Source organism: Corvus moneduloides, chromosome 3 (assembly GCF_009650955.1).
Source record: "Corvus moneduloides isolate bCorMon1 chromosome 3, bCorMon1.pri, whole genome shotgun sequence".
Lineage (NCBI taxonomy): Eukaryota > Metazoa > Chordata > Aves > Passeriformes > Corvidae > Corvus > Corvus moneduloides.
The window spans coordinates 60,007,988-60,032,860 of NC_045478.1; the positions used below are offsets into that span (position 1 = coordinate 60,007,988).

Here is a 24,873-nt window from a genome sequence, read left to right on the forward strand (position 1 = left end):
AAAGAAGTAAGATTAAACTATTTTACAGAGTTAATATTATCTGAATCTTATAATCATGCTTACCATGAGATTAAATAGAAGTCGCTCCTTATAAATCAATACGGGTATTCATGGCTGAATTTACTATTGGGACTCTAGTGTCAAGGGATATTCAGATCCTGGACACATGATTTCCCATGCTTTCCAGCAACACTATTCCTGTCTTTCCTCTCTTTTCTCTCTCTAGAGAAAGACCTAACCATTTTAGAACAAAACACATCCTGTAAAACAAGAAAGTGCCTTCACATTTAATAGCATCCAGTAGAAATGATTGAATCTGATTTGGTAATCCATCCAATTCAAGGTTGTTTGAATGGCCCCACCACAGCAAGGGGGGAACAGCATGGGGGAATGATTAACTTAATCCTCCTGCCTTGTTTGTTTGATGCTGCCTCACTCCAGTGCGAGTCAATAAAACTTTGAGCACCGACACACACAACTTCCAGCACCCCCCGGCTGGGCCAGAATGGGGATTAGCAAAGCTGCCTTTCTCCTTCTGTTCTTTCTCAGCTCAGGTAAGAGTCCTTTGCCTTCTTCTTGCCTAGGTCAGACTGGGGCCAAACACTTACAAGCTCCATGTGGTGAAGGTAGGTCCCCAAATCCCTGCGTCACAACTTCCCGGGACGATGATGGATTTGGGGCTTGCTCGCCAGCAAGAGCTGCTGCTGAATGGAGGGAGGGCAGTGCTTGCTCCAGGGTTGTGTTCATTAGAGACACCAGAAAAGCAGCAGCCTTAGTGTCTGCATGGGCACCTAATGGCTCCCAGCAAACATTTCCCATGGCCAGAGATGGGGGGACCCTTGGGAAGCTGCCTGTCAAAGGCTTGTACAAAGGCATGGCTCTCTCTGGTTTCAGCGGCCTTTTATCTTAGGTTTGGGGATTTTTTCTATGTTACTGCCAGCTACTGTGATCCTTATTTTGATTGCTTTAAAATTTGTTAATGCTTGTGCAAAACAGAATACAAAGGAAGGGAAAGCTTGTTCTACACACTGCAGTTTCAGTCTTTTTCATAACCACAAGTAGATTTTTCATTCCATGTGATAGGGAGACCAAATCTGATCAGCGTTAGTTTCTGCAATATTTTTGGTATGAAAAGATATTTTTGTGGAAGATGGTGCAAAAAAGTTTTTAACCCATAAGAACTGAATAGGATTCTTTAGATATATTTGTATGGGTTTCATATATATGAGTATTATCTGTCCTAAAAACCTTAAAGTCCAATGAACTATGAGATTCAGACCACATATCTTCTTGCAGCCGTCTGTATAACCTCACAGTATGCTATGATTGCAGTAAAAAACACACTTATGAGTGTGCTAATGCATATATAAAGATGCAATAAAATAAACATTTTTCATGTGTAGTTTTAAAACATAAAAATGAAGTTAGGAAAAGTATGGGTAGATTTTAGCTGGAAATATTAGAGACATGCCCCAGCATAAAAAAACCCCTGTTATTTAATGCTAAGAATTTTTATCCTAGTTTAAATTCTAGTTTTTAAGCATTGTTTTTGCAAATGAACAGCCTCAGTCAAATCAAATACCTTTCTCAATTAAGTAAGGATTTTATATGGAGGAGAAAAATATACTATTTGGGCTTTTATCTGAAATACTATACTTTTGTTTGCAAATCCTTTATCAAATGGTAGTAAATATTCGCATTTCTGAATAAGATAGTTATACATCTTTCTGCGACTGTAAAATACCATAGATATAGGGAAAATGGTAGCTAGAAAATTTACTGCATTTTTATTCCGATTGCATATTTTCCTTTCTTATTTCTTAAAGTATTATGCCATGCCACATAAATAGAACAGAAAAGGGGGAAAATATTTTTATGACCCAGGTTAATTTGACCCTGTCAATATTTCTAAAATAAAATGCTGTAATATTAATGACGATATTATTGCAAAATGTCAAAACAGAACAGAATTAAGTTTGCATGGAAGCTGCACCATAGTAGGAATTCTTTACTTGTTTTTCTTTTCCTTGTGGAGAGCATTGCAGCATCCCTATGACATTGTCTTAACCTAGTTTAATGTTTTCTCTCAAAACTCATTTCGTCTCAATGTTTTTGTTTTGAAATAACTAGTGGAATCTGTGATTCCTCTGCCTGCCACATGAAATTTCATTGTATTTTTTTTCACTTATTCTTTTCTTTTCCAGCAGCTATCCTTTTCTTCCATGCATACTGTTAAAGTAACTGTCAACCCTTAGGGATGAACTCTTCCCTAGTCTACATGCAGAAAAACCCCTGCAGGAACTTCTCTGCTTTTGCAATTGTATGAGAGGAAGCACAATTTGGCTTTTATCCCTGTTTTATCATCTTCAACTTGTAGATGCAAAATGATCTTCAAGAAAATACCCGATGGCAGGCTGAGCTACCTCTCAGGTTATTAAATACCAGGATGCATAAGAGCCTGCTTTACACTAAAGAGAGTTACTCAGGAAAGGCAGGAGCTGTTGCCTTTCTCAGCTGGAAAGACACCACTGAACAACTCAGTGAAGCTCCCGGTCACAGGCCATGGGTCTGTGTGGGACAAGGAGGCTTTTTGTCCCTCCTGCTGGCATTGGGCCATGGCTGAGACAGAGAGGGGTCAGAGAAAGTGAAGAAGCTCCTCTCTGCAGCACGGCTGCTATTCCTGAGATGCCAGTCATGGTCTGGTTCATCCCCTGTCTGCCTTTTATTCAGCAATTGCATAAGGCCAGGCACAAAAACACAGAGCAGGACCGAGATGTCCTGCAATGACCAGGGGCCAGGGTGTCTGTTTGGGGTTGAAACCATACAGAACAGGTAGCTCCCAGAGCCAAATGTTCATCAGAAGAGTCATATGCTCCTCTGATAAAGAAACTGTAAAAATCACAGGACTTGTGCAACTCCATGACCCTGCAGCTAGAAGTCATGGAAGTCAGTGCTGTGCACTAATTCAGAGATTGCAGAGCTGTAACAGGAAAATACTAAATGAAAAAGTCCTTTACAAGGAGGACTGTTCTTGAACATTTTTTGAGTTTACCATTAAACATAGCTGTACTTTGTAGTATCCTCTGTGTTTGACACGCAGCTGTAGCCCAGAGGTTGTTAGGTGAATTTATTTACCAGTTTAGTGTTGTGTGTTAATTCATTGCAATGGAGGGCAACACCTGCTACCTTGATTATTAAGTAAATTCAGTACAGGGTTATTACGAAAATGGCAAACTGAACATCTGACAACCCCAGTGACTGAGGATGGTTTGTTTCATGCAAGCATAGGAGCCTTTGAGAAGAGGTGGCTGATAAATATGAAGTCGTTCCATGTGGATAGAGGAACAGCAATGGACAAACATTATTTCACATCTTTCTTGAGTCCCATCGGTCCCCTTTCTCCAAAGTATGCATGGCCAGTATTTTCTTTCTGAAACACCTCACTGTTTTTCCTCCTTGGGTTGTCTTCTGTGCTCCCATCACTTTATACCGTAGGTTTGTGTTACTTGTTATGACTTTCAGTATGATACAAAGCACTGTCTAAGCCATTTCTCTGTCCTGCCTTACACTGGGTTTTCAGTGATGCTACCTTTTATCATACCAGGAAGGCATTTTAGATTTACCCATATTTTGTCACCATTAACCCAATTATTGCAGCAATTAAATGATCATGTTACATGACTAGGTGATAAGGAATTTAACATGAGGGTTTCAAATAAATCAAATTGTCATTCCCATTTTCACTCCTTTTTCTCTCTTTTCCCTTTAGTGCAAGGAGGCATCCTAGACCGCTATGTGAGAACAGAGGGAGCTTGGTTGCTGAACCCAATGAAGCAGGCTTATAGAGCAAATAGTGAAGAAGAATGTGCGGAGAAATGTGAAAATGAGGAAAAGTTTGCTTGCAGGTAATTTTTTACTGGTTCCCACATGCATCTTTCCTTGCAAGTGATGGAACAATATGCCTTTTTTATCAGCAGTCTGAACTTTCAAGTGTTTCCTTATGACTATGTGTGGGTTTGAGGTTTGCTGTAAAAACAAAAAATGTGTAGAAACAGAATGCCTGGGACATATAGGTGAAGACAGAAGAAATAGAGAAATTAAGAAAGTTATGTTGAATTATTATTGAAAAAGTTTACAATATCTTGATGCACAGCTTGACACGCTGCAAACCAACTGAACATGGTTTTATCAAGACTCTTGCACTCCTGCAACAAGGAATCACAATTAATTTCTTGGGAATTTAGGACAGCAATAATGGCATTGCTTATGTTCATTGCATTGGCTATCTTGCGGATAAATCCATTATTCTGAATTTTACTAGAATTTGCACTTAGGTAATTTCTACTTACTCTGAGAAAGAGACGGCCACCTAAACCTCCATGATCCTAAACCCTACTTTCAGCCAAGCCCTCTCTCTGCACTTGCATTAACCAGGCTCAAGGGGCTAGAAAGCATGAAATGTGTTGATGAGTCTGTACCACTGTTCTTTGCTCAGGCTTCTGCCCCAGTGGAGCCTACTGCTCTGAGCCTAGGGCTTCTGGATCTCCTGCACCAACGCCTCAGAGCCCATTGAGCTCCAGCAGTATAGCAGCAAACTGGGGCAGTGAGGAGAGAGGTCCCTTACTGTGGTGGGAGGCAATCTGCACACATGGGGCAGAGGGGTTTTCTCTTCCAGTCTTCAGAAGATCTTGATCTACCACTTCTGCAGCACACCTTTTGGAACTCAGCAGAGTGATTGTCTGCAGTGTTGTTTCAAGTACTTGGTTCTACTTAATGCTTTTATTCAAGGCAGGGATACAGTGGTGCTGGCTTCTTAAATGTGTTTTGTAACTTTGTGTTTTAACTCAAAAGGGAAAATGGGACTTACTTTAAAAAGGTGTAACCCTGAAGGATTACAGGGGTTTGCTGAGAGTGTGAAGTACCACCAATTACCTTTGAGCCAGCTTCGCTCTGAAAACCACAAAGAGGGCAGAGCTTCAGTAGCATGTGGTTCAGGAGTGTAGGGAGGAAGGCAGAGAGGTCAAGTCTATATATTCAGATTATACATTTACAGTTTTCAGGGAATTAATGTTTCCTTTTGAGGCGTATTCAGACACTGTATCATTCCTTAGCCTCTGTCCTGGGGTCTAAGCCTACCATTACCTTTCACTGGAATAATATCAGTTATTAACATTAATTATGTGAGATCTATTACAATCAAGCTAGAACAGGTGCTATCTGGCAGGAAGGATCTGAGGAAAGAAAGGCAGAGCTCAAGACCAGGCCAGCACTGCAGCATCCTCACATTAACGCTTCAGACCAACCTGTTCGGATCAATACTTCAGACATGTTATCCCACCTTAGAGGTGGATTGGGCTGAGCTCCTTAGTTACTTCCCTACTTACAAATTTAACATTACTGACAGCTTAATTGGCTTAACTGGGGGCAGCAGCCCTGGTGTAGTTTTGGCCCAGGACAGGCAGCACTCTCCAGACCACTCATGGATATGGTTGCCAGCAATGAGTCCGGATGTGATCGTGCACCTTTAGGAAGAGGCTGTGTGAATTTACAAGCACAGGCCCACTGGGGCCATGCCACCTGGTCACAGGGCTGCAGAATATGCTTTGTCAGTATTTCCTTTCCTGGTGTGGATCTACCCACTGAATGCCATGCTGCTATTGCTCTTTTCCTAGTTCAGAAAAGCCAGCTGTAGGAATTGCTTAGCCTGTCAGAAGGTTTCCTTGGATGCTCTTGTAAAGGCTACACCATCTGCTTCAGTTTTGCAGCTTACAGTGTAGGCACTTGCTGAAAAGACAGAAGGCTGTGTCTTAAAAAGTGCTTGCACTGCTTCATGTACAAAGATGCAGAACAGTTACCACAAAATAATTTAAGGTCCTGGCCTGTGTTTTACCTGCTCCTTGCTAACTGCTGCATACTGTGGAATGTCCCACTCCTCGAATGACCACTAATATTTCTGAAATAAGATCAAGGTGCCTTGTGCATATATCCCCTTCAGCATGATCTCTTGAACGTCTAGCAGGTTATAAATCTTTTGTCCCTTGTTATAATTTGTTCTTGTTGCTCCATTTCAACCTAAGTTTGATATGAACGCTTAGAAGTGAAAATCACCACTGAAAATGTGAGCTCAGTTTCTCAGTCTTAAATATCACTGAACTGTAGTGCTTGATAAAATGACAACTGAATACTCAAAAATGTTTTCAGGAAAATAAGCATCTATCCAGCCATTGTTTCTTACATTGCTCTCTCCTTTTAATTTCAACAGGGCCTTCTTATTTACCAGTAAAGACCAACAGTGTTTAACATTGACTGAGAACACCAAAACAGCAATGATATTCAGAAGAGCAAATGCAGTTCTTTACGAAAAAAGAAGTATGTCTATGTCTTTTTTATATTATTGGACTGTGCTTCAGATAAAAAGGATCTATTTTTATAATATTTGTATATTGCTATATGATGTTTGTACTCTTCAGTTGGTGCCAATTGGTGGCATTTTTATCCTATTCTTATTTTTATGGCATAATTAATTGACATGGTGAATTTTTGTATTCTCCTTTTGTACATATTTTATTTATTAATATTTTTGTAATAGATGAGGATTATTTGACAGAAATGGTCTCTAATGATTTCTGAAAATACAAAGTATGTCTCTGAGAAAGGGCAGCTATCCAATTTTTTATCCTGTTTCAAATATTATCACCTTATTGGTGATAATGGAAGGAAACAATTGGGTTTTAAGACTATTTTTGAACTACATTATCGAGCATGGAGCTCTTGCTATATACAGGAAAGAAGGAATGTGGTTTATTTTTTAATGTAACATAAATTTAATTGTCCTGTTCCCTGACTTTAGTAATATAGAAAAGAGAAAAGATCTCCTTAGGGATCATTCAGATAAAAGATAATGTGGTAAACTCTGAATAGAATTACTTCTGTTCTGTGTTAAATGACTTCATAAACACTATCTTTGACCATTTGCTGAGTTTTAAGATTGAAAAAAATATTAATGCATTTGAAAATATTCAGAAATTGGAAACTATGTTATCTCAAGGCTTTGGTGTCCTTCAACAAAGAAAGGTGCATCAAAAGCTAAGATGAAGCAGGTTCTCAGCTGCTGAGAATCATGAAGTTGTTTTGATGGGCCAGTTTCCAAGCAAGAGGCAAGAATCATAATAACTTGACCGTAAATACCCATGAGCTCTGGAGAACTGCATCTTTACTTCTCTGTCGACCTGCCCTTATCCCTTCCTGTGGAATAGGACAATGCTGTGTCTATAGCAGCTGCAAGGAGATTTTAGATAGTAGTTCAACTATCTGTTGAACTACTAGCTGGATTGCAGCTGAACATCCAAATGAGATTTTGTTCAGACATTGTTAGGATATTAGGAAGTCATTTTCCACAGAAAGGTGGGTAAGCACTGGGCCACATTTCCCAGAGAGGCCGTGGAGCGTTCCCCTTGCGGATACTGACTGTACACAGCTCTGAGCAGTCTCATCCACCTTTGAACCTGAATGTGCTCTTTCTGGGGCTATGGACCAAAGACCACTGAGGGTCCTTTTCAACCTGATGTTTTCTGAAGCCTATGTCAAGCTGCATTTTTTCTGTAGGTAATTTAATGTTTAGAACATTAGCTCTTTTATTATACACAGAAGGAGGTGGGAATTTCCATAAATCACATCTAAGTAATGCTAAAAATTCTTCTGCAGTTCCTATGTAGAAGGAAAACTGAGTGAATCAATTAGCAACTAACAAAGCTAAAAGACTGAATGAGTTATATGTAAATAATCGTATTGGTTTTGCTTATGGTGATCAGGACCTAGACTGTGATTTTGGTTTATTATTGAGTCATCCCTTGGATTTACTGAGGGTAGAACCTGGTCCTGCAATACTCATTGAGGTTTTGTTACATCTTTTGAGGCCATAGGCATGCGTTTTAGTTTCTTGAAATAACAGACCCACACCACTAAAAGTGTTAAAAACTGTTGTTTGACATAACCAAAATTTCCAAAAATTGCACCTCTACCTACAGAAACCAAAAGACGGACCTTGGTATCATAAATATCAAAAACACAGCCTATTGTGTATGTGTCAGAAGGTTTCTGTGTTGTTCATCTTTTTATTTGCAGTAATTTTTTCAGTCAATGCAATTACTCAATGAGACCTAGTTGCTTTTTATCCTTGCATTCAAAGAAAAGGATGAAAATTAGTACAAAACAGACAGTTTCAGAAGTTATTTTTTCTATAGTATGTGCTATAAAAGAGAAGGTTAATCTTCTCTGACTTATAGTAAAAGTAATAAGAATTAAAGTCGCATTTGGGAATTGTTACCTACATATCTGTTTGGAAATAGTTAATCCCAGGGACACGGGTTGAGTTTGGGGATCAAAGTTAGTCATTTGTCATCAGAAAGAAAAAGCCCTAAAGGTTATATAAACGGTCAAAAGTTTACACAAACAAAAGAGTCAGCACTTGACTGATTCAATGTTCAGTAATTGAGGGGTTTAATGTTATTTTATTGCGAAATTGTTTGAGGGATCCAAATGGCTTCCAGCTAAAGTTTCTAGAGTAAACTCTATACATACACTGAAATAAAAGCATGCCTAAAGGTACATCTGTGAATTCAGGTCTAAACTATCAGCCCTCAGAAAAGCTGAACCATACTTTGGATTCAAGTATTAGTCCTTCTCACTTTGGGCAAGACAGATCTGTGTAAAATGGCATTATTTCTCCAGATTTCTCTTAATCTTCTGCTTGTATGTCAGCTTTGTTACAACTTTGGTGCTGAGAAAAACTATCAAAACTGCATCTCTACAAGTACTCGGTTTGGACACTACTTAAAGACACTGAGACAAACAAGCTCACAACCTAAAAGAGAGGTTGCTTCTCTAGGGAAATGTTAAATGAGTTTCCTACTTAGTTTTCAAGACAGAGGACACGTTGCCTGACAGTGACTGTCCCTGAACTGCAGACACAGAAGCTCTGAGGGAATATGCCAAGATCTGAGTTCCTTCAGCTGTGCCTTGGAAGAGATGCCCCTTGCAAGCCATCTCTGCCCTTGCAGTCACAAGTTCTGTGCTGGGAAGGGTGATTGCCCAGGTCTGCTAGGAAATCTTAGGGGCTTCAGTGGGGTTATGGTTGCTCCCACCTCCTGGGAAAAAAATTGCAACACTGAGCTTTCAGTTCTCCTTTAATTTAATTATTATTCATTTAAAACAATTTTATGTTTTAAGCTTACTAACCCCAGATTTCATCAGCATTAAAATTAAAATCCTTTGTCTTATACAGAGACAGGATTTAATCGCTAATTCATTCAGTCCTTATTTTTCTATTATTCATGGAAGTACTATTAAGTTCCAAAATATAAGAGTGCAAAGATATATATAATATACACATTCAACCAACTATCCATTTTATTTTGAACAGCAAAAAATCATTGTTTCATCATATCATAAATTAATTAAATCTCATTCATTACATGGTGAACTTTAATGAAAAAATGTCATCGGAATTTAAATGAACTTTAAAAAATGGCTTATTTAAACTGGTAAAATAGTCTATTTGTGCATCTGTGAAACTGTCTTCTTGTCTTCAACTGAATTCAGGGACTGTCTTTAAAGATTTAAAGTATTACTGTGCATAACTATAATAATGTCATAGGAAGTAAGAAAAAGAGAATGTGTTTCTATTTTGCTGTAGTATCTATGTAAATGTTAAAAGCATATTTTATTATTTAAATCTACCATGGTGTGTTCCCAAAATAACTAGATTGTGTTACACTTACTTGTCTGGAATTCTGGTGTGGAACTTTTTTTTCTTTCACATACATTTTTCAGTCCTAATTAAGTCAACTTAGACATCAGCTAACTAGTAGGTTTTTACAATGTGAACTGTCTAGCTTTGAGAACATAAGAAAGTCAAAATATGATCAAATATATGTAAGTGTGTTAGTATGAAAATGGATTTTGTACATGTTAGAATCCAATCAATATGTCATGATCCTGATTAAGCACATATTTCAGTTTATCTTCTAGAATGCAAGGAGGGAAAAGGAGTGGATTACAGAGGAACAGAAGCCAGGACTCAGAAAGGTGTGAAGTGCCAGAAGTGGGCTGATAATGACCCACATAAACCAAAGTAAGTATCTGTTTATATGTTTTTCTGAAATTTTGTCAAGCCATACATATAGGCTAATTAGTCTTGTAAGCAACTTGTTTGGTGTTAAAAGTCTTCTAATAAATTATTTTTCTACACCTATCTAAAATAATATCATTCTCTAATCTCAGTTGTAATTCAGAGACCTCCAAGTGGTGCTCTCCAAGTGAGACTATGATTAATAGAGACATTGTAAGCCTTGGCAGCCCCATTTAAATTTTATGCTCTTTACATGAGCAAAGCACTAGACAGGGACACCTCTGGTTCTTCTGAAATCAGATTTTTTCAGTAATCTCACCAGAGCAAGAACTTCTCTTGGCCAAAGGTGTAACATGTGGCAGATGAGATAGATGTGCTTCATTTTATCAGTGAATCCACAATTAACAAGGCAGTATTTCTTGTATTTAATAAAAAATACCTGACTCGGTTTATTTAGTAACATTCTATTCAAAAGTTATAGCATTCAGGTTACAGAGGACTCTCACATTTCAGCAAGTATGTTCTCATTGCATCTCCCAGGGAACACATCCAGAGGAAAACAGTTCACTACAGGCTACACGGTACCTTGACTGAGCAATAACTGCTGGAAACCAATAACTAAAGTAAATGCAAGTATTAGAGGCATGACTGGCCTTAGAGGCACCATACTTCCTGAAGTCTATCGCTGCAGCACTTCTAATGTTTCAGCAATGGCATACAGTAACAATTAGGAGCCCTCTAAAGACCAACATCTACAAAATGGTCCTCAGATAAAGATTTCATTCTTAGAGTCCTCGTCTGAACAGCTGGGACACTTCCCTTATTCTGTAATCCCATTTAATTCTGTTGCAGTTACACACCTGAAAAGTATCCCAATGCAGGACTGGAGGAAAACTACTGCAGAAATCCTGACGAGGATGAAAAGGGACCCTGGTGTTACACAACAGATCCTGATACCAGATTTGACTACTGTAACATCCCTGAGTGTGAAGGTCAGGATACACATACTGACTTCTTTTCTGTTTTTGCAAGATGTGTTCAAGAATGTGAAGTTATTCAGATACTTTTATTTTCAATTGAGCATTTGTTTCAAACTTGAATTTAGTTCAACATGAAACTTTCCAAAACATTTTCAACATCAGCAAGGAAGATATCAAAAGACCCTGAAAACAGCTGTACAAAGTCTTTTATTCTCCCTAGATAAAACATGGCATATGGGTGTATTCACATATCTTAAACTTAGAATTGAACCAAATGACAGTTGCTAGTGCAAAACTCAATAAAATGTGACAGCAGCAAAGCACAGGTTTTAAATTATATCTTAGTAGATTCAATTTAGCTCTTTTAAAACCTGTCGTCTATAATGTTGATTTGGGTTTTTTAATGGAATACTAGAAATGTTATCAACTAGTTAAAGTCATCTCACCAAGGATTTGCTTTGCCAAAAAAATGACTGTACTTCAGCCTTGTGCTCTGATCAGGCTCTGGAGCTTCATGTGAGATGAAGTGTTTGGGAGTGTTTACGGAGCGGTTCATCAGAGGCTTTCTGTCTCTCTTGTCCTTATTCTGCCTTGTTCTTACAGTAGAGTGCATGCACTGCAGTGGAGAAAACTACCATGGAGTAGTTGCAACAACGGTGTCTGGGCTTGAGTGCCAGCGCTGGGACTCCCAGCAACCTCACTCTCATGGATACCTCCCGGAAAAGTAAGTCAGGTTCTGTGATGGTCTATTTCTCATCCGCGGTGGGCTGAAGACCACCCTGCACCGGACAGGATAATTGTTATGGCTGTTAGTAATGTATCTTAAAACTTATTTTTCCGGTTCAGTTTTCCAGAGAAGGATCTGAAGAATAATTATTGTCGTAATCCCGATGGTGAACCTCGGCCCTGGTGTTTCACTACCAGTCCAACTAAACGCTGGGAATATTGTGACATTCCTCGCTGCAGTGAGTCTGACTTTTAGACTTCTTCCAGTCAGAATGGTTCAAGAATCTAGAACAAACAGAACAGATAAAGAAAAGTATAAAAGACAGCTGAATTTTATCTCAAAGAAAATAATTAATCATTTTGAAATGAATCTCTGATAGCTTTATTGAGGCTAGACATTTCTGTCATAGGCATTTCTAATGGTTTTGTCTGGAGCACGTCTCCCTTCCTTGATGCGTTTTTCTATGACCAGGCATTTCTGGTGTTCCTTCTGATGTTCCTCTTTTGATGCCAAGCAGTTTCACTCTTCCTGAAAATACTTTGGCTTTTGTTTCGCTCTTCCAAATCAATTCTCCACCTTTTCAGTTTCCTTTTCCCCTAAAGGCCTGTCCTTGCCATTATACTTTTCCTTGGGACTTCTCACCAGACCTCATCCTTGCTGTCTCTCACCAGTTAGAGTATGTCTATTTTACACCTGCAAGTGTATGTATCAGTGATGGGCCTGACACTTTCACCCCGGTTTTCTTCACAGTATTACCACTTGCTCACTTTCCAGCTCTGTTCTGATGAGGCTGTTAGCATTTCCATATGCAGACTTTTGTATCCTGTATTGTATCCTGGCTGCTGTAAAGGGGCACATGCAAATGCCTTTTTGGCAGCCTGACTGCTTGTGAAGAAGTTAAAATGGGAGAAAAAAAAGTTAAGAAAGATATCTTTAGATCTTTCTCTGCCTTTCGGACTTTTCAAATATTTTGACATTTAGAACTTACCTGCAAAGAAATCTAAAATGCCCACTTAATTATTAAGTTCAGAGTGGTTTGTTGGTTTAGTTTTTTACTTTATCTAGAAGGCACTGTTTAATTTGAGTTCCTTTTTCTGTAACAGCAACACCCCCCCCACCTCCTGCACCAGGGCGTCAGTGTCTCTCAGGAAGAGGAGAAGACTATCGAGGCACAATATCTGTTACTGAATCGGGAAATACCTGTCAGCACTGGAATTCTCAATCTCCCCACAGACACGCACGCACTCCTGAAAACTATCCCTGCCAGTAAGTGAAACCCCTCTCTTATTCAGTGTCCAGGAGAAATACCAAGTCTCAAAATTACTTCAGTTTTCTTCATCTATATTGCAAAGTTCTTCAGTTACACCAGCATTCATCACCTGCTGGATCTAATATTTTCCATTTTTTTGTACATTTTTTTAATTGACTTCTTTGTTCTTGAATACTGGTGTCTCCTCTTCTGACTTTCAAGCTCTGCTTGATTGAATTTTTCCGTCCTCATTTCATTCTTTTACTGTACGGTTGCTCAGATGAAACCATGTGGAGTAAGAAAGGTACAATTATAATATTTGCTTGGGGCTAGATTCTTTCACCCTAGTTCTTTCTACTGTGCTGTTTTTGGCCTCAAAGTACTACAATCTCTTAATTCATCCATCAGTCAAGCGAGTGCCTGGTTTAGCACATTGGAAACACCAGTGAATTGCAATTTTTCATGTAATAGATGGCATCAATAAATGAGAGCCACAGTTACCTACCAGTAAATGCAACAGTAAACTAGGCAGCAACAGATTCTCCTTTTGTTCATAACCTTTAATAGATTTCCATGAGAGACTTTTATCAGTCAAGTTTTCTGTTTTAGGAGCCTAGATGAAAACTACTGCAGAAATCCCGATGGTGAGCAGAGGCCATGGTGTTACACCACCAACGCAACCGCCCGGTGGGAATATTGCAACATCCCCTCCTGTGACAGTACCAAGCCAGAGGCCCCCGGTAAGAACAGGAGACAACTGAAAGTGAAGGCTCATCATGCTTTATTTTGAAAAACCTTGTGTGACTCAGTTGCATTGCTGCTATAACTGTCAGCATTGCCATGTCTGGTTGAACTCCTGGGTCTGATGTGGAGCCCAGGCTGGTATATTCAGTCTGGTGGCTAAGTGTAGAAGGTTTTAAGTCAGCTATCGACTCAGATCAGGAAATATTGCAGTAACAGATGTCTTTTCATTTTGCCAAGTGGTGGTTACCTCCACTTCTAAAATTTTAAATGCTCCATGGAAAAGTTAGTTAGCTTTACATGCCAGTTCCTTAAAAACTAAATCTGAAGCAAAACCTAAGATAATTTAAGAGCACTGAACCAAGACTCCATAGAAAACAAGGAGAAGGAAATTCTCCTTACACAAGGTAGTCTTGTTCCACACATATGTCCATGGCAAAGACACAGCCAGGCCGCTATCCTGAAAAAATTTTGATCCATATGTTAACTATTTGGCTTGTGAGCCGAAATAAATCTGCATGCATGACAGCAAAATTGGCGTACAAGTGCTTTCATAGCATATCATTAAATTTTTGCAAACATCCTTTGAAATCTTCCTTTTGATCTACTGTCTGAGAAGGATTCTGTTACAGAGAGCGTGCTGTGGTGGTCAATGAAACACTCCAGCTTGTTGTTTTCTGTTGTCTTTCTATGCTCAAGTATAAATGTCAAAGTATTAAGATGCAAGAGATTGGTTTCTGTTATTCACTACAGCTGTTGATGTGCCTGAGCAGGCTCAAGTTACTGAGGAGTGCTATCAGGGCAATGGGGTGACTTATCGTGGTACAGCTTCTTTCACTCTCACGGGAAAGAAATGTCAAGCCTGGAGCTCAATGTCGCCTCACCGGCACAACAAAACAGCAGAGAACTTCCCAAATGCGTATGTGTGTTTCCCATTTCCAGGTTTCATTGGGCAATGATCATTCGTGAACTTGTTTTGATTTGCATCATCATTGCACAACGGTGATTATAAAGATGGGAAGGGAGTGTACTTGATAAAAATAATCCCTTCCTTTTCTTCCTTTTTTATCATGGAAATGTTTTTTATCAACCTAATCTTGAAAGAAACCACAGTTGTCACTATTATACTTTAGACTAATTAACTGTGTGTTTCTGCATTGCTTCTAAAGCAATTAATAGTTGACATAAATTTTCCCTTATGCTGAAATGAACCGTTTCTATACATTAATTTATTCATGAGTTTAATTCTTTGCTTCCTAGTCTGCAAGTCATTAGAGCTTTGAGGAAGGGATAGGTTGTTTTCTTATTCCTAATATTTATCATTCATTTTTTGCAAAATGCAAAAAACTATTCCTTTTTAAAAGCTATTACTGCATTTGAAAAAGAAAATAAATAATATTTTTGCTATAAATGTAGGAATTTACTTCTCTGGATTTTAAAATTTTATTCTACTATAAGTGTTAGTCAGTGAATAACTATTTGGCGTATTTAAATATTCGCTATATGTATCCTGATTTCTTTCTGCTGCCAAAATGATTTCAAGTGGCCATGACAGAATGCACATAATAAATGATATATGACTCCATAGCAGATCTGCTTTCTAAAATGTTCTTTTGAGCTCTCCCCAGAGCAGTGGCATGGATAGGAATATAATATGTTTGCATTTGTAGGGGCCTGAGCCAAAATTACTGCAGAAACCCAGACGCCGACAGCCGTCCATGGTGCTACACCACCGACCCCAGCGTGAGGTGGGAGTATTGTGCCCTGAAGAAGTGTGATGGCCAAGGGCTACAGACTGTACCTCAGCCTCCTCAGACAACACTGGAAACAAGCCCTGGTGAGAATACTTTCAGCTTCCCCAGAAATGCTCATAACCAGGAAGCTGGTTTTTATGGAAGCATCTTCAAGAATTTAATGAGCATGAAATACAGGAAACTCTAAATGAATACAGAATTTAATATAGTATTGTATCCAGTCTCTTCATTTTATAGTGGGGTTTCTGCATTAGATTTTAGACTAATATCACATCTTCTACCTGCTACATCTGACAATTTTGGAAACTCGAGGAAGAGGATGGCTACCAGTCACCACACTACTGTGGGAGGGCAACTAGCAATGACAGAAAATGCAGCAGTGATGGCATTTTGCTGGCAACTGCTCCAAAAAGTCTCTTCCTGTGCCATGCATTGATATTTCCAGGGTTCCATTTCCCATCAGAGGACAGCTGGCTTTTCTTTGATTCAGTTCAGATGCAACTTTGTTATGCAGTAGATGGTTAGAGTACTGCAGCTTTCATGTTTGGGTTTTTTTTTTTTTTTGCTATGACACGTTTCTCTGGTTAGAAGGTTAATAATTTTGACTGAGCACGTGTTACTGCTTGTTACCTACTGTAAAATGGGGCAATGGACAGATATCAGTGTCTGCAAGGGAAACACTTTATGTGAGTGTACGGTCATTGTATTCCTGATTTCTGGAGTTATGAAGGATCAACTGAATGTAGGCTTCTTTGATTTATGACTTTTGTGATCATAAATAAAACTCTTAAAATACAAGGAAATTAAAATGTCATCATTAGTCATCATTGACACTATGTTGCTCTTCTTTCCTTGTCTACATATTGTGTAGGACTTGCAAACTGTAGTAGTATTTCCTCAAATTTCTCTCTGCTTCACCAAGTACAAATGTGGCCCAATAGCTCACAGCTAACAACCATTTCCTTTTCTTCACTTTTCACAGACTGCATTAATGAAAATGGTGTAGACTACCGTGGCACAGTGGCAAAAACTGCAAGGGGCAGGACTTGTCAAGAGTGGAGTTCTCAGAGACCTCATAGCCACGACTATTTCACTCCCACAACTCATCCAAGAGCAGGCCTGGATAAAAATGTAAACAACTGTTCATTCAATACTTGTTGTCATTGAGCTTTGCCTGTCTTTTTCAGGGTCCCTCAGCAAGCATTTTGTGACAGGTCTTTGTTAATTAATTTCTCTTCCTCAGTCCAGTCTAAAAACCTGATTGTGATAATTCTTGCTGGCATGACCAATCTGTACTTCTGTGGGACACAGAGATGCCCAGAAGCTCTATTGAATGCTTCTGCAGGACAGCCAAGGGGCTTCAGATGGGTACTTTCTTCTCCCCACTACCAAGGACTAACCAGAGTTGGTCTGTGTGCAGCATCTCTGTCTCCTCTGACAGGAAGAATACCTGGGGTCTTAGGTTTCAGTAATACCAGGGACAGGTGAGATGGTGATGAATCCTATGTTCAGTGCAAGTCCCTTGAGATATAAAGCTGATGGATTGTAGCCCCCCTATCCTCTAGTAGCTCCCCCTCAGCCCTCCAGCTTCTGCCGCAGCCCGTTATTCAGGGATAGCCCTGAATGTACCTGACCATCCTGTAAGACAATCTCCCTTTCTAACCTTCATCTCCCTAGTCCTTACAAATGTACTCATCACCAGTTCTTTAGACTTGTAATATCCCATATACAGTATTTGCCTAATTTGTCACAAGCTTTGTATGTGATAAGAAGAGCTTGTTTGATGCTGCCAGCCTGAATACTTTTTTACCAGGTGGATGACTTTAGAACTTGCTTTAGTCAATTCTTTGATGGAATCACATACTCCGTATTGAATTCCAGCTCAGACTGGGGAAACTCCATCTAAAAAGCTGCCTGCCATAAATTCTTGGTTCTTGCATTTGTCAGGGGCTCTTGGTAGCAAATATTTTCTCCTTTTTTCTAAGACCTGGGATATATTTCAGGATAGGGAAGGGAATTAGAAAAGATACCTGGTAGCACACAGTTGTGTGAGGTGTTCTCTGTGCTATCTCTGTGCTGAGCAGAGATCACTATGCCCAGGAAAAATCTAGAGAGCAATTCAGCTAACCAGCACCCACATGAGGGTGAACACTGCAGCCCTGCATCACCACGGAGACCACCAGGCTGTGCAAGAACAGCTTACACAATACTCACTTGTCCCCGAGTCATGCAGCCAGAGTGGATGTGAAAAGACCTCAGGACTGATCCTACTGCTCCTATTAACTGCAGTGAAAGCAGGAGAAGATCTTTTCTGTGCTTTAGAAAGCTTCATCCAAGGTCAAGGTCTCCTACTTTTTGAGACCTTAGAGATCCAAGGTTGCCCTAGAGAAGCTTGCTGTCTGAAGACAGTTGAAGAAGTCTGATTTTTATTATCCTTTTCTAAACTCACTGACCAAATGGAAAAATGAAACAAATTTTGACAAAAGGATTTGGAAATCACTTGTAAAGAAGGAAATTTAAAAAATATTTCCCAAATTTAATTTTATTTTATTTGGAAACTTTAATTGGTTGGCTTTTTATTTCCTGGTTAATAGCTGGTGTCTTTATTCTTTGTTACAGTATTGCAGGAATCCTGATGGAGATGTGAATGGACCTTGGTGCTACACAACAGACCCGAGAAAAGCCTGGGAGTACTGTGACATTCCCAAGTGCCGTAATTATTCCTTTAAAGACTAGTGTCTCCCTTTCCCTTAAAGACTAGTGGCTCCCTTTCCTGTACCTTTTTATAACAACTGGAGAATAATTGGTGATTAGTCTGGAAGACTGATCTACGTGCAATAGCTTTAGATTAGAAATTAAGGCTCTTGGGAAGTGATGTTCAAGGTCTCTGTCTGAAGTCTTAAAATTGGTCTTCCTTGAAAGCCCCAAGATAGGGAGCCCACTAAAGCTCATGGGGTTTTGCCATGTGTTTCAAAATGGGCCGTTCCAGCAGAAATTTTCCCTGCTCTTGCCTAATCTCCTGGCATAACTCTGTGTGTGGCCTTGCTGAACAAGGCATGCTCTTATCCATGCAAAATTTTTGCACTCCCTGCTCATGTGTCTCTGGTTCTGCTCTGGATGATAACCAGATTGTCCCTCCTCTGATATTGTACCATGTCTGATGTCTGCAAAGTGCATCTGACCCTAAATATTCAACAAGATGCCCTTTGTCTTTGTTAGTTGTAATCAAGCCATACTCTGAATGAGGTGGTGCAACAAAGTATACAATGATAAAATTTTATAACATTTTGGTTTCCAGTCCTTTTATGTCCATCAACAACAAAAACTATGCTAAGGAAGAGAGGTAGCTCTCAAGAGAAGGGTGACTTTCTTGCTGCTTTATCCTCTAATAGGTGAGCAGAAGAAAATGTGCTCAGATCAAAACCCAAAAATGGAGCAAACAAAAAAAATAAAGTTTTTCTATACACACTGTAGCTGTGAAAGTAGTACTGTAGTGAACGTGTTGGGCTGGGACTCTTAAGCAAAAAAATTACATTTTCACATGACTATTGTATTCAATTTTGATGATCCATTTCTTCTTTAAATTAATACTGGTTTTTTGTTGAGATGTTCATCTAAAGAACAGAGGAAATGTGGCTTTTGCCTTTAATTACATTAGTTAGCTCTTTTTGTTGACAAAATTCTAAATTCTGTGTTGATAAGAGTCAGTTTACCAAGGCGAAGTAAGAACTACCTTTTTTAATAACTCAGAGACATCTGAAGTGCCAAATGATCCTGAGATAAAAGTTAACAAAATTTTGTTCTTAGAGACAGTGATAGAATTTCACCTGCTGTACCACCAAGATTAGTTTAAAACATCTGCCAGTGCAGCTTCTGCACTGCTGATGTCCATAAGAGTCCATTTAAGAATGTTGAGAGAATTTATTTCTTCTTTCTCTCTCTTTTCTTCTCCTTCCCCTTCTGTTTTTGTTTTATTTTGGTTTGGGTTTCTTTTTTTCTATCTGACTGTAGAGCTACTCATGTAATTTGTTGACCACTGAGACCTGTATGTGAAAAAAAAAATTACTAGGCATTTTAAGGTGTTCCAGATGAAGATAACCTAACAAAATATACTTGATGTATGGTATTGAATTACTTGAAGAGAGTCAGAAGCTGAAGTGACAAATGCAACAGGTTCACCTGCGAGTTTAGTGAGTTCATAGTGAATGTAAATCAAATTGCTAAAGTTCCTTAAAGTGATTTTTTTTTTCTTATTCTGAAGCTCCTCCTCAGTATGAATGTGGAAAATCCAAGTTCAGACCAAAATTGTGTGCTCAAAGGATTGTTGCAGGGTGTATTTCACATCCACACTCCTGGCCCTGGCAGATCAGTCTCCGTACCAGGTATGGTTATTCCCCATTACATTAGACTCGACATGCAAGGAAACGTTGCCTCTCATAGGATGTTACAGTATGTGGTTTAAGCATTCTAAACTTGATTTTAATTTTAAAATAGCTCAAGGCTAAGCATTGTATGTGCTATTCTTAAAGAAGGTCATTTAGACAACCAAGAACTCTCTAATTTGTGACACACAATGAGAAGATCAATAAAATTGTTAATTTCAAAAACATTTTCAGTAGAAGGCAGAATGACTTTAAATCTCTCACTATATTCTACAATAGAATCAGATTCCAATGAATAAAAGCAACACTATGGCTAGTACACCCCTTGATCAGTGCTTCCATGTAAGTATTTGATTCTACTGGCAAAATTATTAATAAAACTAGGAATCAAGACCAGTTGCAGAGCTTTATGGCTGTGATTAGAGCTAGAAAAATCAGAATCTCTAAAAAAGTGAACCTCACTGCACATGGGGTTTTCCAGTAATAGAAATGCTGACTAAAAACGAAGATCTAGGTGTTTTCATGTAAGGCCTCATAAAAATGTCCGCAGAACCCTACTGTCATTTTAAGAAACATTATACAAGGAAAGCAAAACATTTCTTAATGAAATTGTGGAAATAATATCTTTAGTTTTTAAAGGCACACATGTTAGAAATATTACCCAATAAATACAGTGGGATTAACTTCCCCATCTTAAACCACTGCCCTTTTTGCTCTATTACAGTTTTGGCTTGCATTTCTGTGGAGGAACTCTGATAGATCCTCAATGGGTTCTTACTGCCGCCCACTGCTTAGAAAAGTAAGTATCTGTTACAGTCTGCACCACCAACTTCTTACACTAGATAGAAAATCACAGGAGAAACAAAAGACACCCAATAACCAACCCGAGCTGGTTGCAAACAGCTGAGAATTGAGCCAAGTCTATTTGTCATTCATTAAAGCTGAGTTTTGACTGCAAAACGGAGTGACAGTGATAACTTCTGCCAATTTGATTTCATGTGCCATTGTAAGGGATTAAGTTCACTCCAAAGCTGGCTATCTGGCTTTGCTAGAACAAGGTGCCCAATAATATTGTAGGTGGTCTATGTCCTGGTTGTGTATTCATCAGCTCACCATGTGCAATCATTTCCAATAGGTCCTCACGACCAGCTGCATATAAAGTATACCTTGGATTACACAAAGAAGTAGCAACAGAGCCATCAGTACAAATCCGTGATGTAGAGAAGTTGTTCAAGGAGCCACGCAGAGCAGATATTGCTCTGCTCAAATTGAGGAGGTACCCTTTCACCTGAAGCATTCCTTCGTTCTGGTGGGACAAAATGACTAAAAAGTGTTTGCTGGTGTTGTAGAAACGAGTGTTTCTGCACACTCTTTGTTCAGTTAGTGATTTGAGACCCTCTCTTTCTTCCTTTTCTGCAAAAGCTCCAGGATTTCAGAAAGGGAAAGGCTGCCTTGGGAGGAGAGGAGTGCTAGGGACAGTTACCCAGGCTGGAAATGCACTGGGTGTCAGCTGCTGGAAGGTGAGGCAGTGGCAGCAGAATAGGAGGAGGTAATGCCTAGAGGAGCTTTCAGTCTGTGTTTCTACATGCTTCTACCTTGATAAGGTAATGATGGAAATCTGCAGTATTAGCATGATGTCACTCCATGCTGTTTCCATGCTTTGGTGTGGAGATTTCTTCTTCCAGCAGGTCTGGCCAGTGGGCAGGCAAAGAGTTTGATGTAATACTCAGTATGGCCCTTCTTGCATCTGTTCTCATTCATCAGAAATGCTCTCAGTGGAACTGTGCAATGAAAAGGAATTTGTCCGTGCAGCTGCAAGCAGATGTGAATGTGTGGTGCTTGGGCTTCCACTGCTGTGGCTGCAGTGCACATCCAAAACACATGCAGGGTCAGCATAAAAATGTGGCCTTGTAAGTGAGCTTTAGCTGCACCCAAAGGCAAGTCAGATGGTTCTGCTGTGTGCTAAGTGTCCTGACAGAAAGTGATTTATAATCAGACTGGATGCAGACAGAGCAAGCTAACATCCAGGTGTTAAATGCCACTGATTCATACCCTTTGTAGTAGTTTTTTAACTAGGTTCTGTTGGCTATGCATTAGCCTAAGTCAAAGCATTCTCCTGGCTTAATGTTGTTCCTTTTTATGTCATTCTCCATTTCAGGCTTTTCCCTTTTGTGTATCACTTTCTGAGGGTTTAGAGCCTAAAAGCAATTTTGCACATCAGAAAAAAACCTTAACTGAAACTAAGGATTTAAATGATAAGAGGCTGAATACGTGTAAGGTCTGTTTAGAATCCTGAAGGTACTATTAAATATAATTGTGCTAATGCTTGTTCCTGTTTGTTCATTTCAGACCAGCAGTCATTAATAATCATGTAATCCCAGTTTGTTTACCAAAAGAAAACTCTGTGTTAGGAGGAAGAGAGGAGTGCTATGTGACGGGATGGGGGGATACAAAAGGTGAGACAGCATTAACCCATTTAAAAGCTCCATGTTTGGAGACTGGTATATACTTGTACTCAAAGTAGAGTCTCTTTGTGCCCCACACAAGCTACTGATGAAAAACTTATTTCATCAAAATTCATCAGGTGCTGCCGGTCTTTCCACTATCTCTCTCTGACAAGGATTCTGCTAAATCATTCAATGCCATGTAAACTGAAACCTTCTAAATAGATGCTACAAGAGGACAAGCAGAGCTAAGGAGTCACTTCTCTCTCAGTCCATATGCTTTTCCCTAAAATGGGCTTTTGCCCAGTTGGATGGAAAGTTTTTCTAGATTTAGCTGATTTCCCAATCACATAAATGTGAGTTTGCTCATTCTCTTGAATGATTCTTTCTCCCAACCAGCCTGGTTCACATCTCACACAAACAAAATCCTCATCTTCAAACCTCCCACTCTGTCTCTGTGGAGAGGTGCATCGGTACCTTCTCTGCCTCCTTGCCCATCATGTCATTTTCAACTGTTTACTTTCTACCTAATTTCTTCCACAGAAAACTCAGATACAGAGAAATAAAATGGCTTGGGAATGACTCCCACAAGTATCCGTGGGTACTGGATCCACATGGATCTACTGTGAGAGCAGGAAGGTCAATGGTGGGTGGTGTAGGGTGATAATAAATACCATAATATTGATAATGCTTACTGATTTTGGTATATCTTTATATTGTACCTGTGAAGTGTATGCACAGTGCACACTACACTGATTTTACTGCTTATCTATATCCTGACATTTGTGTTTTGTGAATATGGTAATTACCTTTGTCATTCTTTTTTGGTTTCATTTTTATTTGCAAAGGTACTCGTGGTGATGGCTACTTAAAAGAAACTGGCTTTCCTGTAATTGAGAATAAAATATGCAACCGCCCTGAATTTTTGAATGGTAGAGTCAACAATCATGAACTCTGTGCTGGGAATATTCATGGTGGCACAGATACCTGCCAGGTAAGAAAGTCTGTGAGCGTGAAAGTTGGTTGTAAGCACATTCAAATCAAATAAGGCATTGCTTTTTGGTCTTTAGAGGCCCAGAATTATCCTCAGGATGTTACCACACCATGTGGTATCTGAGCTGAAAAATGCCCATATATTCTGCTCTTTTCTTGCTCCCTTGGCTGCTGCTGGGAAGTGGGACAGTTTTTCAGATAAGCCTGAACTACAGAGCACATGGTAACACACAGGTGCACAAGTCAGGTGTATGGAAGCCAACTTAGAATGACAAAAGGTCTGATTTTTTTTCCCCAGGCCCCTTTTCTTGCCTCAGCCAGACTATCTCAAGTGTCCAAGGTAGCTCAGTTAACAACATCTCAGTTAGCAGTCGAGGAAGGATGCAGTGGAGCCTGCCATGCAGGCAAAATGAGGGCCAAAGGAACTATGAATTTCCAAGTATCAATGCCACTGGATCATCTAGTAACAATAGGAACCCAAGAGGATCTCAGAAAAGAGACCGAGTGAGGAAGCACAGTTTAAGTTAATAAGGGCAATCAGATTCTTTCTCAATAAATCCACTTACTTCAAAAATAAATGTAATGCCTGGGTGACATGAAAAAGTGACTTTACAAAAGTGTTCAACAACATGGATAGAGAACTCTTACCTTACTAGAATTCCAGTGTTTCCTCATAACTTCTGTGTCCTTCGCATGTAGGAGGTACTTCTGTTTCTGTGCCTCCTGTGAGAAGGCCACATGGGTCTGTCCAAGAAGGAATCATCCTGTTCTTTCTCTGTTTAGGGGGACAGTGGAGGACCTCTAGTCTGTCTGGACCAAGGTAAATTTGTCCAGCATGGAGTCACCTCTTGGGGCCTTGGCTGTGCCCAACCCATGAAACCTGGTGTTTATGTTCGAGTCTCCAACTATATTCCTTGGATTAAAACTGTGATGGAAAGCAACTGATCCTGGGTATGGACTGCCCTCTCCTGGAAAGCAGAATGCACATCAGAAGTACAAGATTCCAAGTGCAATATTAAAGCTACAATCATTCGTAAGAAAGCAAAATAAATATGATCATCCATTTTAAATTGCTATAAATCAATAGTCATTACCAAGAAGCCCAACTGACCATCTGTTACCCTCTTTCTATATGTTCTGTGGTTTTCTATGTCTGACAGTAGACCTACCCAGCTCTGAAATACATGTCAAAAATCCCAACCTTAACTGTAACTGGACACCTGCATTTTAATCTTATATTAGATTCTACAATGACATTTTCTTCTAAGGTCATCATTTGCAAGATGTCATGCTTCCAACATATGAAGAAATGAGAACACTTTTCATTTTCTATGAGTTTTCTGAACCTCTTACCAATTTGATGCTACAAACCAAAGAAGAATCTCACAGTGCATGTCTTATATGCCTGTAAAGTTTTATTAGATATATCTGATAGCATTAAACACATGGGATGGGGAAAAAAAAGAAGGAAACA

At 39.3% G+C, this 24,873-nt stretch overlaps 1 protein-coding gene across 3 annotated transcripts; it reads left to right on the forward strand.

Moving 5' to 3' along the window:
* The first annotated feature begins 444 nt into the window (after nt 1-444).
* On the forward strand, nt 445-24,871 carry LOC116440726 (plasminogen-like). Of its 3 annotated transcripts, none has more exons than XR_004238746.1 (19): nt 445-554; nt 3,770-3,905; nt 6,263-6,369; nt 10,018-10,132; nt 10,982-11,121; nt 11,713-11,833; nt 11,956-12,074; nt 12,940-13,102; nt 13,695-13,825; nt 14,580-14,745; nt 15,497-15,663; nt 16,563-16,711; nt 18,200-18,293; nt 19,842-19,962; nt 20,687-20,761; nt 21,098-21,238; nt 22,312-22,418; nt 22,547-23,052; nt 23,255-23,333. XR_004238746.1 is itself a non-coding variant. In XM_032101809.1 (19 exons), the coding sequence occupies exons 1-19, from the start codon at nt 506-508 to the stop codon at nt 24,342-24,344; spliced, it is 2,409 nt and encodes an 802-aa protein (XP_031957700.1). In that variant the 5' UTR covers nt 445-505; the 3' UTR covers nt 24,345-24,871. The 3 variants fall into 3 exon arrangements, 2 of the variants coding, with proteins under 2 accessions (XP_031957700.1, XP_031957701.1); XM_032101809.1 differs by lacking the exon at nt 22,547-23,052 and adding an exon at nt 24,183-24,871 and having other exon boundaries at nt 23,255-23,400; XM_032101810.1 differs by lacking the exon at nt 22,547-23,052 and adding an exon at nt 24,183-24,871 and having other exon boundaries at nt 11,716-11,833; nt 23,255-23,400.
* The last annotated feature ends 2 nt before the right edge of the window (nt 24,872-24,873 follow it).